This window comes from Macrosteles quadrilineatus, unplaced genomic scaffold (assembly GCF_028750875.1).
Source record: "Macrosteles quadrilineatus isolate MER2022 unplaced genomic scaffold, UCM_ALF_1.0 Scaffold_9__3_contigs__length_116548681, whole genome shotgun sequence".
In the NCBI taxonomy this organism is placed as follows: Eukaryota; Metazoa; Arthropoda; class Insecta; order Hemiptera; family Cicadellidae; genus Macrosteles; species Macrosteles quadrilineatus.
This window is the reverse complement of record NW_026542602.1, coordinates 114,553,109-114,570,152: the sequence shown is the minus strand read 5'-3', so window position 1 is coordinate 114,570,152 and position 17,044 is coordinate 114,553,109. Positions and strand designations below refer to the sequence as shown.

Below are 17,044 nucleotides of genomic sequence, written 5' to 3'. Positions count from 1 at the left end.
AACAAAAACAAACTTTATGTCCTTTTCGACTAAACAAAGTAAACAGAAACTTGAACCCAATTTGATCATTGATTCAGAATCAATAGAACAACTTTCTGAAGCCAAACTTTTAGGTCTCTATGTAGATGAACATCTAAGTTGGAATAAACACGTTGAAAAATTATTAAAAAAGCTTAATTCTGGAGTGTACGCATTGAAAAGAATGTCTTATTTGTGCAATTTAGATGCACTTAAAAAAATATATTTTGCCCATATTCATTCTCACATAAACTATGGCATTGGACTATATGGGGCAACTACGATTAAAAATTTAAATAAAATTCTAATCATGCAAGAAAAAGCCATTAGAACTATGTTACACCTTAAAAAAGATGAATCAGTTAAATCTCACTTTAAAAATCTAAATATTTTAACAGTTTTTGCAGCGTATACTTTTGAAATAGCATGTATAGCTAAAAGAGACAGCCTAAAATATGAGCCAGTTGTGCCACATACTTACAATACAAGACATAAAAAGGATATTGTAACTTCGACCTATAAGCTGGAATTCTCAAAAAAAAAACCAACTTTTGCTGGATCACTAATTCTAAGGAAATTGCCTGCCTCTATAAAGGAGGAATCAAATTATAAATTATTTAAATCTAAATTAAAAAAACATTTAATAGAAAAGGCGCCTTATACAATGGAGGAACTCATTGAATAAATGCCTATTCATACTTAAAATGTATTTATATCTTTAAGCTAGTTTAGTACTTTATACTTGACACTATTTTTGTACCCATGTACATGTAAGGAAAATAAAGATGTTTTGATTTGATTTGATTTGATTTGCCGCTAATTGTGACTGCCGCCGACTATGAAGTGCGCGCTGTAATTCGATTTTTAAGTGCTAAAGTTATGAAAGCTATTGAATATCATCGACATATCAATAAAATGTATGGCGAGAACATTATGAGTGACGGAATAGTACACAGGTAGGTAAGGGCATTTTAAGACGGCCCCACCAACGTTCATGATGAGCAACGCACTGGGTACGGACTACGGGGACAGTAATGACGCCGCCCAGTGCGTTATTCACCATGAACGTTGGTGGGGCCGTATTTAAATGCCCTTGTCCACTTGCCTACCATTATGGCATTCATAATGTTCTCGCCATACACTTCACTAATCTGTAGATGATTTTCAATGGCTTTCACACCCATAGCACTTAAAAATCTAATTACCGCGTGCACTTCACAGTCGGCGGCAGTCTCAATTGGCGGCACCATTTTGAATGCTCAAAACCGGATGTAAACACGGCCGATTTTTCTCGAATTTCCGGCTAGGTCTTACCAATAGATGCCAATACACAGCGCAAATTTCAAAAATGCCAATCAAAGTGCTGGAACGGAGAAATTTAAAAACGGTACTTACTTAAAAAACATGCCTCGTATTATCCAAATAATTTCTCGATTTTAGTCTCACAGTCCTGTTTTTAGATTGAGAGTTTCCAATAAGTTCCTGAGAGTATGGTGAATTACGCAAATAAGGGAAATGAACCTTTCATTGAATGGTTCCTCTAATGAACCTTTCATTTACGGCAACAAAGAGTAAAAATTTAACTGTCTCAGCCAGCTTTTTCTTGCTTAAATGTAAGCCACCACAATTTAAACATTTAATGTTCATTTGTATAAAGGTTGGATGTATCACCACAGTGGTACTGCCACTCAGTATTCGTCAAATGTTCCATTGGGAGGTTTGATGCAAGCGGTCACGTTCTTAGTTCCCTCCAGTCCCTCACAGTTCTTCGTCTTACTGGCGGCATTAAATTTTAAATTTTAATAAAATACAAAAGTTATCCAAACAACAGAAAACACTATAAAGGAATTTTGATACACATTGTAAATTACACAATAATATGGTAAAGTAACGGATAACTACTACCTGCCTGTGAATAATCACTTTTAAACATTCACTTCTGTAATGAAAGTAAAATCTCAGATTAATTACAAACAGAATAATGGGTTTTATTTATCTTAAAAATGAACTATGAACAAGGAATTGCATTAATGGAATATAAATAATTTATTTTTGTAAAAAAATACAACCGACTTCAAACGCTCTAAAAAGAATGAAATAATTTCAATAAAGTAAACTTTTGTATTAGGCAAGCTCACGTCTTTTAAGTCGGCGCGGCTCTATGATGATTTTTGATACAAAATTGAAAGAGGGTGTCCATATTGCAGGTGACTATCTATAACTAAAGTTGTTAATCTGCATGTCTTTTTCATAGTTATGCGTTAAGTGTTATTTTATTACCGTAATCAGAGATCGCCATTATAGTGCTATTAACGAGCATCTTTAAAAAGATTATAACGCATTTAAATGTTTCTAACATGGAAAAGTAACGTTTTAATACCAAACTAGCTTCTTTTCCCTATCATAATATCAAACTAAATTATTTTCCTATTCATATAGAACATTTGTATGTGTTATTTTCATAATGCATTTATTCTGAAGTAAACATAAAATACAAGAAAATATTTCTTTTAGTATATAAACAAAACAGTTCAGTATGTTTTTTTATATATTTATGTTATCCAGCTACAATTTATTGATTTTCAAAATACACACACAATATTTAATTTCAATCATATTTGCAGTTTGAACCGCGCCGACTTGAAATACGTGAGCTTGCCTAATACAAAAGTTTACTTTATTGAAATTATTTCATTCTTTTTAGAGCGTTTGAAGTCGGTTGTATTTTTTTACAAAAATAAATTATTTCATGATTTTTAGTGGCTGTATAATTTTTTATGTATTAATTACTTGAGGTTTTTTGATAAGCAAAACTGTTTGAAACAATCAAAAGTACCACAGAACAATCATTATTTTAAAACTGCTTGAGTCACCTGTTCAGGTTACATAATCAATGGGTATGAAAATAAACATTTTTAGATATTCCTTAAGAAAGAAAGAGTTGTCCATTACATTAGGCCTAATGAAAAACTAATTGTCTTTTCTAGATACATTGAAATGTCAGACATCATCGTTTCCTGCAATCGGTGTACTTCTACATTATAAGAAGAAATACAGTAACATCTCAAGCCTTTTGGAACAATATGAAAGTTATTCCTCAGCCACCAGCACTAAAAAATCTCTCAAAAGTAAAAAATTGGTCGTTAACATGTATTGTACCTTTGGAAAATATTATATGAAAGATTGGTTCAGCTAAAAGTGGTGCAAGCCATGTAGGTGGTTTTGTTTGATCAAGATATAGCCTAGTCGAAATTGCAAATCATCTTCCTCTAGGACTTTCCGAAGCAGGCATAATAGTATATGATATAGTAACTGGGTAGAGAATATCAATAAACATTCCATATCTGCAAATGCATGTTTAGTAATTAAAATATTTAACACTTTTAAGACAATTGACGACTATGCGCTGTCACACTTCTTAGGTCGTGTAAGGAATAATTGCATTTAATTTATATTTAGACCTGTTTTACGAATGCTTTGGTTTTCACAATTTACACCTTTATTTGTCAATATCATACAGCTATTCACTGAAACATATATGTTTTGTAAGTCAGAATATTCAATACTAATAAAAACAGAATTACTGTATACACAAATCAGGTCAAACGTTAAAATACATTTTTTATAGTAACCAAAACAAAATGCATTTTTCTCAATGTAATTCATTTAGGCTCCATGGCAAGAAATAGTTTATTGATCAATATGAAGCAACTGTTTCATGAAGAATTGTCTGTAGCTTCATTTAAATGGTTTCAACTAACAGCTGTAGGAATGTTATTATTATTTATTGCCTTCTCTGCACAAATGTAAACAATCTGCACAAATATAAACAAAATAAATTTTGAATATTTAAGGTTTTCAGAATTTTTCACCGAAACAAATATTTGAAATATTATACTTAAACATAATATATAAGGTACCAAATAGAAACTCTCCTGGTTATTTTGTTGGTGGAACCACACTGATCGGTAAAAGAATCACAGAGAAATTGGTGAACATACATAGAAAAAAAAAAACATCGCCACAGACAAATTGAGAACCTCCTCCTTTTGTTGGTAGTGGGGAAGTCGGTTAACAAAGCTGAGTATTTACTAATAACATATGACAATAAACATATTAAACAATTAAATCATGTGAGGTAAGTTTAGTTGTATTTATCATTGACTATTGATTTTATTCACTACAACTTCATCACACCAAACTATAACCAAAACTAATTCAGTAAAATACAATGTAAGGTAAATTAATTCAACTATTACAAACAATTTGCTGTCTAGTATTGCTTGGAAACTTTTTATTTATGAATCGGACTTAGTTAACTGATGTAAAAAAATATATACATTCCGGCTTTGCTCTGAAAGTAATAAGTCCGGCTCACTTGGCTAAGGCGTTGCTCTAACGAGTCAAACACTGAGAGCTACCTATATGCGCAGGTTCGAATCCCGTTCATGTTCAATACATTATATTAAGCTTACTTATATGTTGCTTAGCGAGTGGGATCAAAGTTACCAGCCTTAGAGTTTAGTGGGGGCCGCCTACAACACTTGTTTTGCTTCTTCTCACACTTTGTATAAAAGAGGAGGACACATTTTTTTTAAATATACAACGATACCAATCGACAATGCTAAGAAAGATAACTAATGCACCTTGGTATGTCACCAATAGAAAGCTACATCAAGACCTTAAGACCCCTACTAAACAGTTAAGGTCAAAATCATGACCTTAAGTGAAAGATATATTTTCGAAATTAGAATGTCATCAAAATCATATAGCGTTGAACTTACTAAACAACACGGATCAATTCTGGACCTGCCCTTCAGATTTTTCTGAAGTGGTTTATCGAAGAATTTATTGTTGACAGTGCTTAGCAGCTATTTTTAATGTTCAAAAGTTACTTTGTTGTATTGCATGGCATTTACTTATTGTTCAACATATTTGTAGAACAGATTATAAAATTAAAAAAAAACATATTTTTTATTGATTGGTTTATGCTGTCACCTCCCAAAGGGTTAAGTGCTTTATGGCTCAATTTAGAGCGAGGAACTGGGCTTGAAGAGGGTGCTGGAGGAAACCAAGAATGGAGGGTGACATATCCTATAGTAAAAATTATATTTTACCATAGACAAAAAGAATGAAATATAGACTGTCAGCCGTGCTGCGGTTGCCATGGTTACCATAGGTTCCGGCGCACACCGCTGTAGTTTACGTAGCGCGTACGCCGTAACTACCGTGGTGCTCCAAGCGGTGTGCGCCAGAACCTATGGTAACCGCAGCACAGCTGACGGTCTATATTTAATTCTCTTTGTCTATGATTTTACTAAAATATACTATAGGTAGTGCAGCTAAAAATAATAAATAGTTGTAATTCTCATTTTTATTACAATGTAAATATTTTAAGAAATTTTAACTATGTAACCCTTACCAGACAAGGTGTGTTGACAACGCCATTCTTCATTTTGAACGCAGCAGACGTGACGTCAGCAAATGTGATGGCTTGGGGACGGTCGGCTCGACAGTTAGGGTCCACCACCGATCCTCGTCTGTCTTGTTGGCTCTGTTAAAAAAAACACGTTGTAAGGTGTAACTAAAATCCTTGGATATTCGTAAATGTTTATAAATGCTTAAGTTTTCCTGTTAACTGCAGTGTCTAAAGGATGCATATCTTTTGACATGAGAAGATGTTCAACCTATAACTTTCCAGATGATATGGAATATTCTGAGTGGTTCCAATAAATTAATATTCAATAAATTTACAAAAATATGCTTTGTCTGCAGGTTTGTTGTGACAGGGGTGGAATCTGAATATCTATAATCCTCAAAATTTTAATTACTTGACGTCTTAACACATACCTGGAGGTTAATTAATAGAAACGTCCATGATATTATAGTATGAAATATCAGAAATATCAACAAACAAAAAACACATCTTCATCCATTTTAATTTCATGTTTTAGCGGATTTCCCATATAGGGAATAAGCTTTTACCGTAGTACTCATGGTAAGACCTGGACCCGGGACCGATTTACTTCTTCGTTTTGAGGTCCCTAGAGGCCAAAAACACAATCCGTTCAAATTCATATGTATGTATATATGTGTGTCCGTTAGCACGATAACTCGAGCAAAAATGATCCGATTTTGATGAAATTTGGTACAAACATGTAAACCTACATTTATTCTAACGAGTTTGCGAACTAACATGGTCGGACTATGGGAATGGGGGTTTATGGGGGGTTTTATGGGGTAAAAATAGGTTTATCCAATTTCTGACCCTAAAACAAAAAATTTCACAACTTCTTTCAAACCATTTTGTAGAGCTTAAAAAAGAAAATAATTTAGTATATTGAAGTGTTATTATGCGCCTAATGGTTACGAAGAAAACTCAAAAAAGTTGTAATTGAGTGAAAATTTAAAAACGTACGTTTTCAGGAAAAGCACTTTGCAATTTTTGTTTCCCTTTTTTCAAAACTTTTATTATTTTTTTTTATTTCATTAACATTTGAAGTTTCATAAATTGTGCATGGTAACGCAATATCTTTGGCAGTTTTTTTTTTAAAGAGCATCTTTAAACAAAATCCTGTCACGACCATAACGGACTTTAAAATGAATATTAAAAATAGTTAATATTATTTTTATAACTATGTTTTGCTATAAATTAATTTACTTTTATGGCCATTATACAATAAAAAGGTCACTAAGCTTTTGGTATATTTGGTCTTTCTAGAAAAAAATAAAAAACTCAAAAAATTGTAAAAAAGCCACTTTTTAAGTTTGTATAACTCCGAAAAAACTGACCTGAGACCCGAAAAATCGTTATGTTTGTATAGAGGTGTGCTTCTTTTGTGTAGAAAACATTGAAATATGATGATATTTTAATTTTTGAAATTTTTATGATAGAAATCATAAACGTGATGGTCAGGGACAAGCGGTACGGTCGTGAATTGTCTGGAATAATCTACATCTTTCTAAACAATCCTTCAATTATACTGTTAGTTATAATAAAAATATGTGTTTCAATTGAACTAAACTGTTCAATTTACAATGATATTTAAGTTATTGTCACGACCAACCACAGTATAATCCATAAGGCTGGATTGGTCGTGAAAAAACCCGCGATGGTCGTGAAACTTTGGTCGTGAAATTATGTGTTATTTGGCTCTGTTCTGGCGGTAGCCCTGCACCTCATGTTCGAGGATACAAAGTGGACTTCTAGGTTAATCTACCTATTGAAATATCTTATAAACAAAAATTACACCATGTTTACTTCATGGAATGACTAACTACTACGGTCATGGACACACCAAAATTACAAAAAACACAATCTTTCCTTTATTAATCTTGTAATTCCTCCTTTAAACTCGAAACGACTGGCACTACAATCCTGACATACACCCCAAACAAGTCTCTAAAACCAACTGACTCCGTCGACACCAGGCTTGCCACTGTCGTGCTCCAAAGTTGAAAATTTTTCCCAAATGGTCGTGACGCCAAATCGAGGGACAGACTTATTTTGTCATGGTAGTCAGTTTGCAATGACAATAAAATTATAATATGCTCCTTTTTTGTAAGTTTAATAACTATTGATGACATAAAAATATGGCTTTATATATTTCGGCATGATAGTCTAAAAACAGCGTGAAAGTTGGAAAATGTACCCTAGGGACACGTCATGGTCGTGATTTCGAGACTTTAAAAATACAAAAAAAAAATACCTAGAACCTATTTAAAACCAAATAAATGTGTGTAACATGTTGCCCCAGTCCCAAAAATATTAAAACACATAATAATAAACTACAAATCCAGTACTGTATATACGAAGTAAAAGGCCAGGGACATGAAAACGTATGTTTTTAAATTTTCACTCAATTTTAAAATTCCCATGTTATTCTTATGGAGAATAAGTGAACTTTTGTACCTTAGTTTGCTTGTTTATGAACATTTTTTGACCAAATTTGGAAAATACATCCATTTCTTACTAAACTACAGTTCCTATTAACATTTTACATTTTAAAAAACACTCTTTTACCCTCCCTGTTGCAGCAAACCTAAGTTCTCGTTAAACTAATTCTATTTAAATAGGGAATAAATGTGATATTTTACAGGGAACATTTAAGTGTAAATCCAATCAGGCAAATGGAAATTCGCTAAGTCTGCAGGTTTGCTGCGGTGGGGGTATTTAGTATATATTTTTGAACACTTAACCTCTAATATCTAGTTCAAACCTAATTGTCATATGTTCCTTGAGTTAAAAAAAACCAATAATCTTATCACATGTAAGCTACCAAATAAACAATTCCTGTTTCAAAACAAACATGTAAATTTTGTGTGTACTATCTAATAATGGAGTGATTTTAAATTTAATAATGTGATTGTTCAATAGTGTCAAAATGCTTCTATATTCTTGTCTTGGCCTTCTCACCCTGCAGATAGGTGTGGCTGTGCTTGCAGCTTTATTCATCATTTTAGCAGCTTTGATAACCATATCCAACTTCTTTGATATCCACACTGGAGGTGGCTTTCCAGTAAACTACATTGTAATTGGAATTTTTATTGCTCTACTTCTTATCGCCGGAGTAGTGATGTTTCTAGCAGCTTATGATGAAAACAGAGGCAATTGTCTTTACGCTATTGTTTTAATTGTAATTATTTTATTATACTTCATAATTGCTTCAGTATTTTCTTTCCTGAACACTCCTTTGTTAACGAATCAAGTTTGTGTCTACGACAATCATTGCCCAGAATCTCTGTGGCTGTCAAGTTTGAACTATCGGATAAATTATCACGCTGGGTATAGTGGTGAAGATGAGTCCTCCGCCATATATGATTATAGAGATCCTGCAGACATACCTACCACAAGTACCACAGAGATTCCAGAATCGAGAAATAGGATCCATAACTATCAAGGGAGATACAGTCACCGTAAACCTACTTACATAAGTGGAGAATCATTAAACACCAGACACAAAAAGTCAACAGCAAACGATTTAGTTGATGACATTCCAGAAATGTTCAAAAGAAGTATATCTGCCATAGTAAATTATATTGCTGAAGACCCTTTGGATAGAAAGTGGAAAGAATTCCAACAGGTGTATAAAAGAACAATTGATGACGATTACCCTGAAGGAGAAAACGCTGAAATTAAGGAACCGGAAGATGCGGACGTTCCACCAAGCCTCGATATGGGGTATAATTTCTTTGTAGCTGTGATACTATTTGTTGCAAATGTGATATTTTTTATTTTTACTATCATCGTGCTGATAAGCTACAGGAAACTGTTGATATATATCAAGCTTTATTCGGAAAACCCAGCGAGCAAACATTATCTTATGACGTAGATAGTTTAACTGAAATTTACTATCCATTAATTCTTTAAGTTACTGTGTTTTTATGTTTTAAATTATTTCTTTATTAAAAGTGTTAATATTGCGAAATTTACAGTTCATCAAAGTCCATTTCTTTATCAAGTTTGTGGGTTGAAAAATGAAAACATTTTTTTTTAGAATTGAAGGTAAATAAGTTAGTTATACATCATTAATGTTTTTTGACAACTCATAACAAGTTTGTTATTGTATCTCTAACTTATTCATGTTATTTCCCCCTGAATGATTCTAAAATGTTTGTACCTTTAAAATTGGTCATTCAATTTAACTAATAGATACCAGTTGTCATTGTGGGCAAACAATAACACCTCTTCATAATAACATAGGTAATCTCACTACAATAAAACCACCATATTTCAAATCTGAAGGGGTTATCATAAATGTTGGAGTTATTGAGTTTTTCGAGTAAGCGAGATTGGTGTTATGAAGGTGTTATAACAAAAACTCGAGATACCGACGTATTGGATTTAAAAAATTATGTTACGTCACGTTCCTTATAAATCAAACTCAAGCTATTTATGCATACTAAAGGGTAACTATAGAAGAAAAATAAAACTATTTATTTTGCAAGTTAACAACAAAAATAGGATACTGTAGGTACTGTATGTTCATTCTATAAATACTAAAAAACCACAATACAATAAAAATTAATAAAGAGTTGCTGATCCGTTTAAAATACTGTGAATAAATATGAAACAAGAATTATTTGTGAATAAGCAGTGCGGGACGGTATTTATTGTACTTTTTAGCATAATCAAGATTAAACGTAAGTCCAATGTTTTGCAAGCATATTGTATAGACAAAGTTAAAAATTAATTAGATACCATACTCTAAATCCTACAATACAATTATACTACAAAGAAAAAATAAAAAAATCAAATGATGAAAATGATCTCAATAACTGGCAGAATAATAGTACTAGCCAAACAAACAAATGAAGGGTTTTTCATATCTAGACTAGACAGGAATCAAAACACAGCCAACTTTCACCGAATGGCAAAACTTCAAGTTTGAGGTACATTGTGCGAACTTCTTCTTATAAAAGTAAACTTGGCGTTATTAGAGGCTCGATAACAGGAAAATTAGAGTTAGAGAGGTATTACCTTACCTTTAACTATTAATACAACTAGACATTCCATTTTCCATTCCCATATTAAAGTTGTCGCCAGTTTTTCAATCAAAATTGTCGTAGTTGATGTGAGCCTCCGATAGATTGTGCTGATCCAAATCACTCATTTTTGTCGAATACACAGACTTTTAAACAAAGTCAAACTAATGGAATGACTTATGGTCAGCTATAGCAACTGTTATGGTCCATCAACTTGGTCAGCAACAATAAACGAGGTAGAAAATAGAAGACAATTATTCCGTATGTCTACACTGAGAAAATATGTTATTTGTAGCAGTTTTTTTCACGATGAATCTAAAAATGCAATCAGCTTTTGTCGGATAGATTCCTAAGGAATTTTAGACCTAAACACATTCTGTGGCTAGCTCACATACATAACTATGTTCTTTGATAATAACAAATTGGCGACAACTGTTCCATATAGATGGGATGTCTACTTCAGTATCCAATATTCAATGGTATTATTGATCAAAAACTGTTAAAAATTGACTTTGGGGTTGAATATTTAACACCTCCGACTTAAAGAGGTACTTTTAACATCAAGGACAAAATACAATACAAAATTTGATATCAAGGAATTCAAGATATCAAGGTACATGTCTGAATGTAAATCATCTTGTTCATATTGGCTAATATAATCAGAGTAGTTAAAATTTACAACTAAAATAAAGAACAGCTTGTACAGGGTGGGGCAGAGTGGACTCCCTAGTTTCAATCAGTCCGAAGTCGCTGAAGAGCGTGCACGCGAGTTAGCGGAGTGGGAGAGGTTTCATGTGGTGGGGGGAAAGACGCCATTGTTAGTAGTCACCATGCCGTAAACTGGCGAGCATCGTGGTTTTGTAGTCAAAACACGTTCTTTAAAAATAAGGATAGTGTGGTGGCGTGCATTTCGTAGACGGTTTGGTTTGAATTGTCATGATAGTGTTCCCGATGCTAAAACCTTAAGGAAATGGATTACAAGTGTACGGGCGACCGAATCTGCAACTGAGGTTTACAAAGTTCGACCAAGGACCTTGGAAGCCCTTAAGGAAGCAATTGTTGATGTTATCACTGGAATAATGCCAGATATGCTGTGTAGAGTTTTTGAAAACTTCATTGAACGGCTGAATATGTGCATCGCTCGTCAAGGTCTTCACCTGGACGATATCATTTTTAAAACTTAATGAAAAATAAATGGCATTGTATTTAGATTTCAGAAATAAAAAGCTTTTGTAATAATCTTGTATGGTTTTTATACAGTTAACCGATCAAATCAGGGAGTCCACTCTGCCCCACCCTGTACCTTCTTACAGTTGAATTAGATTGTACGGTATGGTAATTGAAAATGTTCAGATTGATATCTGGAAATTAATTAAAACCTACTTTCTAACAAGAAACAATTATTTGAAGAAACTGCGTATTGTTATCTAAACATGAATCATTATCTCAGAAACAAATGATAAATTTTGTTCCTAAAGTTCATGATCCTGACCTTTAGCTTTCATAAAAAAAATTTGAAAAAAAAACAAGATAATACATGCTAACACTTTCAAATGTGACCATCAAAAATCAATCAAATCAAATCATTCATTATTCACTATACATAAAATAACATGTATTGAATAGAGTCGAATAGGCTATAAATACATATACAAAGTGCTTAAAGTATATTACCAAGATTTACTGTAGGGGGAAAAAATTGATTGTTCCTTAAAAAGTGATTAATCTTTAAAAAGTGAAGCATTTCTAACTGAATATTTAAACAAAAATATAAGTTAACGTTGATTACGTTGATAAAGTATATTACAGTACTAAGATTTACTGTAGGGGAAAAAATTATAGTTCTTTAAAAAGTGAAGCATTTCTAACTGAATATTTAAACAAAAATATAAGTTAACGTTGATTCAATCACAATAACATGAGCTGTTAATAAAATAACAAAATTACATCCATTTTCTTGGCTTGGATAAAAATAAATGTCTTACTAATCATGGTGAAAATTTAAATTGTTTCCCTAATTTTGCTATGGAATTCAAATTATGTAACTACTAAATTTTATTATTTAGAAATTCTTCTATGGAATAAAATGGGAATTTGATTAAAAAGAATCTAGTGTTCTTTTAAATTTATTCAAATTGTCTTCTATCTCCATATGAGCCGGCAGGTGTTGCAAACAATTTAGACCAGAACAATAAGTTTTCTTTTTGAAAAATTCCAATCTATGTTGCGGTAAGTTAATTTTAAACCTAGTGTTATAGTCATTAGTATTGCTAGAAGTGGATGACAATTGAATTTTTTTGCGTAGACGGATGTTTCATAAACATAGAGTCACCATCATGGAGCTTTATCTCCGTACCAGTACTGGCAGTATTACAGACACCGTTTTAACAATAATGGTTTTCAACAATATAAAATCTTTAAAAAGATTGTTAGTCCTTGGAGGCTAGGGGCTATCTTGAAAAATTTCAAACAGCGACTAGAGAGTTATTTATTTATCGTCCAAAAATATTTTTTTCAAACACCAAAGTGATTATAATTTAAATATTTAGTATACTGTGGTATTAGAAATACGCTTTGTAGTTTTGAATTGTTCTCATTCAAAAGTCCTCAAAAGTCCATGGAAGCTAACGGCCATCTATGATTTGCCAGCAATAAGAGCAATGTTAATTTTGTTAATTTCAAACAGCCGCTGTAGAGTTCTTTACCATCTCAAAATATTTTTCAAACACCAGTGTGATTTTTATGTAAATATCTAGTGTACTGTGGGATTTGAAATAATTTCTTTGTTTTAAAAATTTGTAGTTTTTTTAAATTGTTTGACTAGTTAGAACATCTAGGCTCCAAGGACTTACAAAGATTATTTTTAGTCAGAAAAACCAACCTTGTAATAAAATGTTATGTCCTTCAGCAACTTTATTAATCAAATCAAATAAAATATGCTTTATTCAAAAAAGTAGGGTTTTGTACACTGAATGGCATCAAATAATCTATTTTAAATTAATAATTTACATATCTTAGACAACTACCTATCAGGGCCAAGTATTTTTTTGTTTGATTGTCTAAGGAATCTTGTGATATGATTAACCAGTATATTTATGTTAACATATGTTTATATTTAACCAGTATGTTGAATGTTAATCAACATCTGCATGAGTATCCACCATCGATCTCTATTGATCTGGTATCCACTCAGAAGTAGTGCGAGTTATTGGTGGTTTAAAAATGGTCCTAGCTGTCTTTGATCATTGGGCTTTAATAAAATGGCCTTGGCTAATGAAACAGCTGTTCTTAGTCAGTAGTACAAACCTACATAGGGCACCTCACTCCATTATACCATTTGAATCACTTCTTTCAGTTGAGGCATCCATATACAAAAGCCCAAAGTACCCATGAACTTTTGAGAAAACTACAAGTCACACCCCCCTGAACCATATATTTAAAATATTCGTCATGACGAGAAAACCTTGCCCAAAATTATTCATTATTTCATAAATTAAGGTCATAATTGCTTTCCAAAGTGAACTTTCCGCATACCTAATGTTAAAAATACCTCAGCTGTACCGGTACTTATTTGTATGCCATTCTTTCAATTAATACCTTATTAAAATCAGGTGTGATTTATTTTTGTTTGTATTACTGTATTCGGTTTGTTTATTTCAGCATAACTTAACCAATCAATAGTTTTATTAACACTTATGGAGTCAAATGGGCTCCGTGGATAACAGCTAGTTTGACATAAATCAATAATTTGACATCAACACCACTATGTTAGTTGGTAAATTGAACTAGTTAATTTTCACATTAAAAGTGGCCATATATAACATTAACATCGGAATGAAATATTTATTTTTATTAATAGTCAAAGATGCTATACAGTTCTCTGTCTGGTTTAAGGCTGGTTCTGGTTTTGTGTACTAGGTAGTAGGTATCAATTATCAATTACTTTTTACTCGAGGACGGGATCATATTCCAGGTTCCGACCTGAAAACTTTGGTTTTTGGTTGTGAAGGAAAAGCGATAAATAAGGGATTAATAACATGAGGACTTATATTAGGTCTACCTACCTCATTCTTCTGATTGTCCTGAACAGTGACGTCTTCAGGTAGACTGGTGTTTTCTGCAGCTTCACTGACTCCCGGAGACATGGCTATGTAGGTCTCGGCTCTGAGCTGTCCTAACAGTTCTGACAACAGAGAGAACCACCTCAAAACTAGCAACACAAAGCTTCGCCACATCTGCCCCAGTATCACGGGTCATGACCTTCTTTATCACCTTCTCCATTACTACGCTGCAAGCACAAATAACTAAATTTTCGCATTGGTTTTGAAATATTTTGAGTTCTGAAATTTTTTTTGAGTTCAAGTTGTTTTCAATGTTTTCATTTTGACATTTGACATTTTTAGACAGATTGGTATTTGATGACCTTCATTATCACCAGGCCTCTGCCAAGTCACACTGCAATCACAAAAACGTCAATCTAAAATTTTACCGTCACCATAAGTGTGAACAAATTGCTTTCATTTTGAATATTTTAAAGGTTTTATGCTCTTTTGACCATTGCTATCACCAATACTATACCACTAAGCTGCCATCATAAATAACTTAGTTTTCAAATTGGTTTTGGAATAACTAAAGTCGTCTAAATTTCCTATTTTGATTTAGTCACACCCCAGTCAGCAAAAATACCTGAACCATTTTTATTTTTATTTTAAAATTGTTTTACGTTTTTATTTTGAGTCAAATAACATGGATTGTTTATCTTTTTATCGGATTTCGTATAGTCGCCATTTCAATTTAAAGTTTATTTCTCCAGAAAATAGTATGAACTATATGATTAGACATGATAACTTTTTTAGCCACAACTTTATCCAAACTAATAAGGCGGTCAGGGTCAGAGAAGCGGTTTGATAGTATGAAAAGTTTTTTTCAAACCAGAAAGTATGAATGTTGCAAGTAAAGTGCAGACAGATATATCTTCCGCATGCAAGATAAGGTCAGTGATACTCACCAAAACACATTTACTTCTGAAATTGTCATTTCCACGGCAATTTTAAACTCCCTTCACTTTACTTACTATCATTGCATTAGGACCACAAACTTCAGTCATCTGGCGACGAATATCTGCAGCCATATGTTTCTTTGAGTCAAAAACACATCACTAACCAGCATTGAGATTCAATAATTAAAAAAGGTTTCTAGACATAGAAAATACACGTATACAAGTCAGCTATAAGGCTGCAAATCGATGATCTGTTCACAAATTATGTCAGTAAGTGGTGAGGAGCAAACTAAGAAGCTATACACATAACTGGACCTTACTTAAAAACGACTCTCTCATAAAGAGATTAAAAGATAAAAGTAAAGTTTAAAAATGAATGTATAGAACCCCCACGACTTAACCATAGGCTAACTATCTCTAAGGCTAGGATTATACTAGGACGCTGGCGTCCGAGAGGCCAGCGTCCGGGACGCTAGCGGGGCATTAAATCAAATGGGGGCGATTATACTATGGATGCTAGCGTCGGATGCTAAAAAGAGCCACCGGACGCTCGAAGCTATTCCCGTAGGTGGCATGGGAAGACCTAGGCCCGGGACCGATTTACTTTTTTATTTTGATGTCCCCAGAGGCCAAAAACACCATCCGTTCGTATAGATTTAACTATTATATATATGTCTGTAAGCGCGATAACTGGAGTAACTTTTGTCCTATTTTGAAGAAATTCTGTTTTAAGGTGAGAGGTGGGATAAAATTAAATAAGTTCGCGAACCAGCATGAACAGACCTTGGGAACGGGGTTTTATGTGCTAAAAAAGGGGGTTTGTCATTTTTGACCCATAAAACAGAAAAATTCCAAATCTCTCTCTTGACAATTTTAATGAGCTTAAAAACAAATAATTTAGTATATGTAAGTGTATTTGTACTGTTATTAGCTATGGAGAAAATTTAAAAAAAGAGTATATTAAAAATTGCCATGATATTCTTATAGAAAATGTTGTTATGTGTTGGAATTTGCTTGTGTATATTTTGATTAAACTTGGAGGATTTGTTTTATACTAAGCTAATAATACAGTATTTTACTAAAAACACACTTTAGTAGCCCCCTTAAAGCATCAAACCTTGGTACTCATTAAACCTAATGTTATTTAAATAGATATAAACAAAAAGTGACTAAACATTGAAATAAAATGGCAGTCCGAGAGGCTAGCATCCCAACACAAATCACGCCATTTTTCGGCTCGAGGTGGGACGCTAGCCTCTCGGACGCCAGCATCCCGGACGCCAGCGTCCTAGTATAATCCTAGCCTAATTGATATCCAATTGCTTTTGACCTTCCTGATGTGATCTTACAATCTTCCATTTGCACGGTTCTTAACATAAGTTACATAAGTTGACTAGATGATAATAATGTGGGGACTTTTACCAAGTTTTTCACATTACAACTTGAGTTTATATTTTTATCTCAAAAAATTAATTCATCGTTAAATCTGACTCTTTATCAAGCTTCTTGACCCTTGTTTTGGCTGCTGTTACCCTTCTGATT

At 33.0% G+C, this 17,044-nt stretch overlaps 1 protein-coding gene across 1 annotated transcript in view; it reads right to left on the bottom strand.

The window, feature by feature from the left end:
• Positions 1-14,761, bottom strand: part of LOC129002873 (L-threonine ammonia-lyase-like) — a 30,722-nt gene extending 15,961 nt beyond the window's left edge. The window contains exons 1-2 of the mRNA XM_054430978.1: positions 14,568-14,761; positions 5,441-5,572 (exon numbers count right to left, since the gene is read on the bottom strand). Of these exons, the coding sequence (XP_054286953.1) occupies positions 5,441-5,572; positions 14,568-14,738 (303 nt within the window). The 5' untranslated portion in view covers positions 14,739-14,761. The remainder of the gene's footprint in view (positions 1-5,440; positions 5,573-14,567) is intronic.
• Between the last annotated feature and the right edge of the window lie 2,283 nt (positions 14,762-17,044).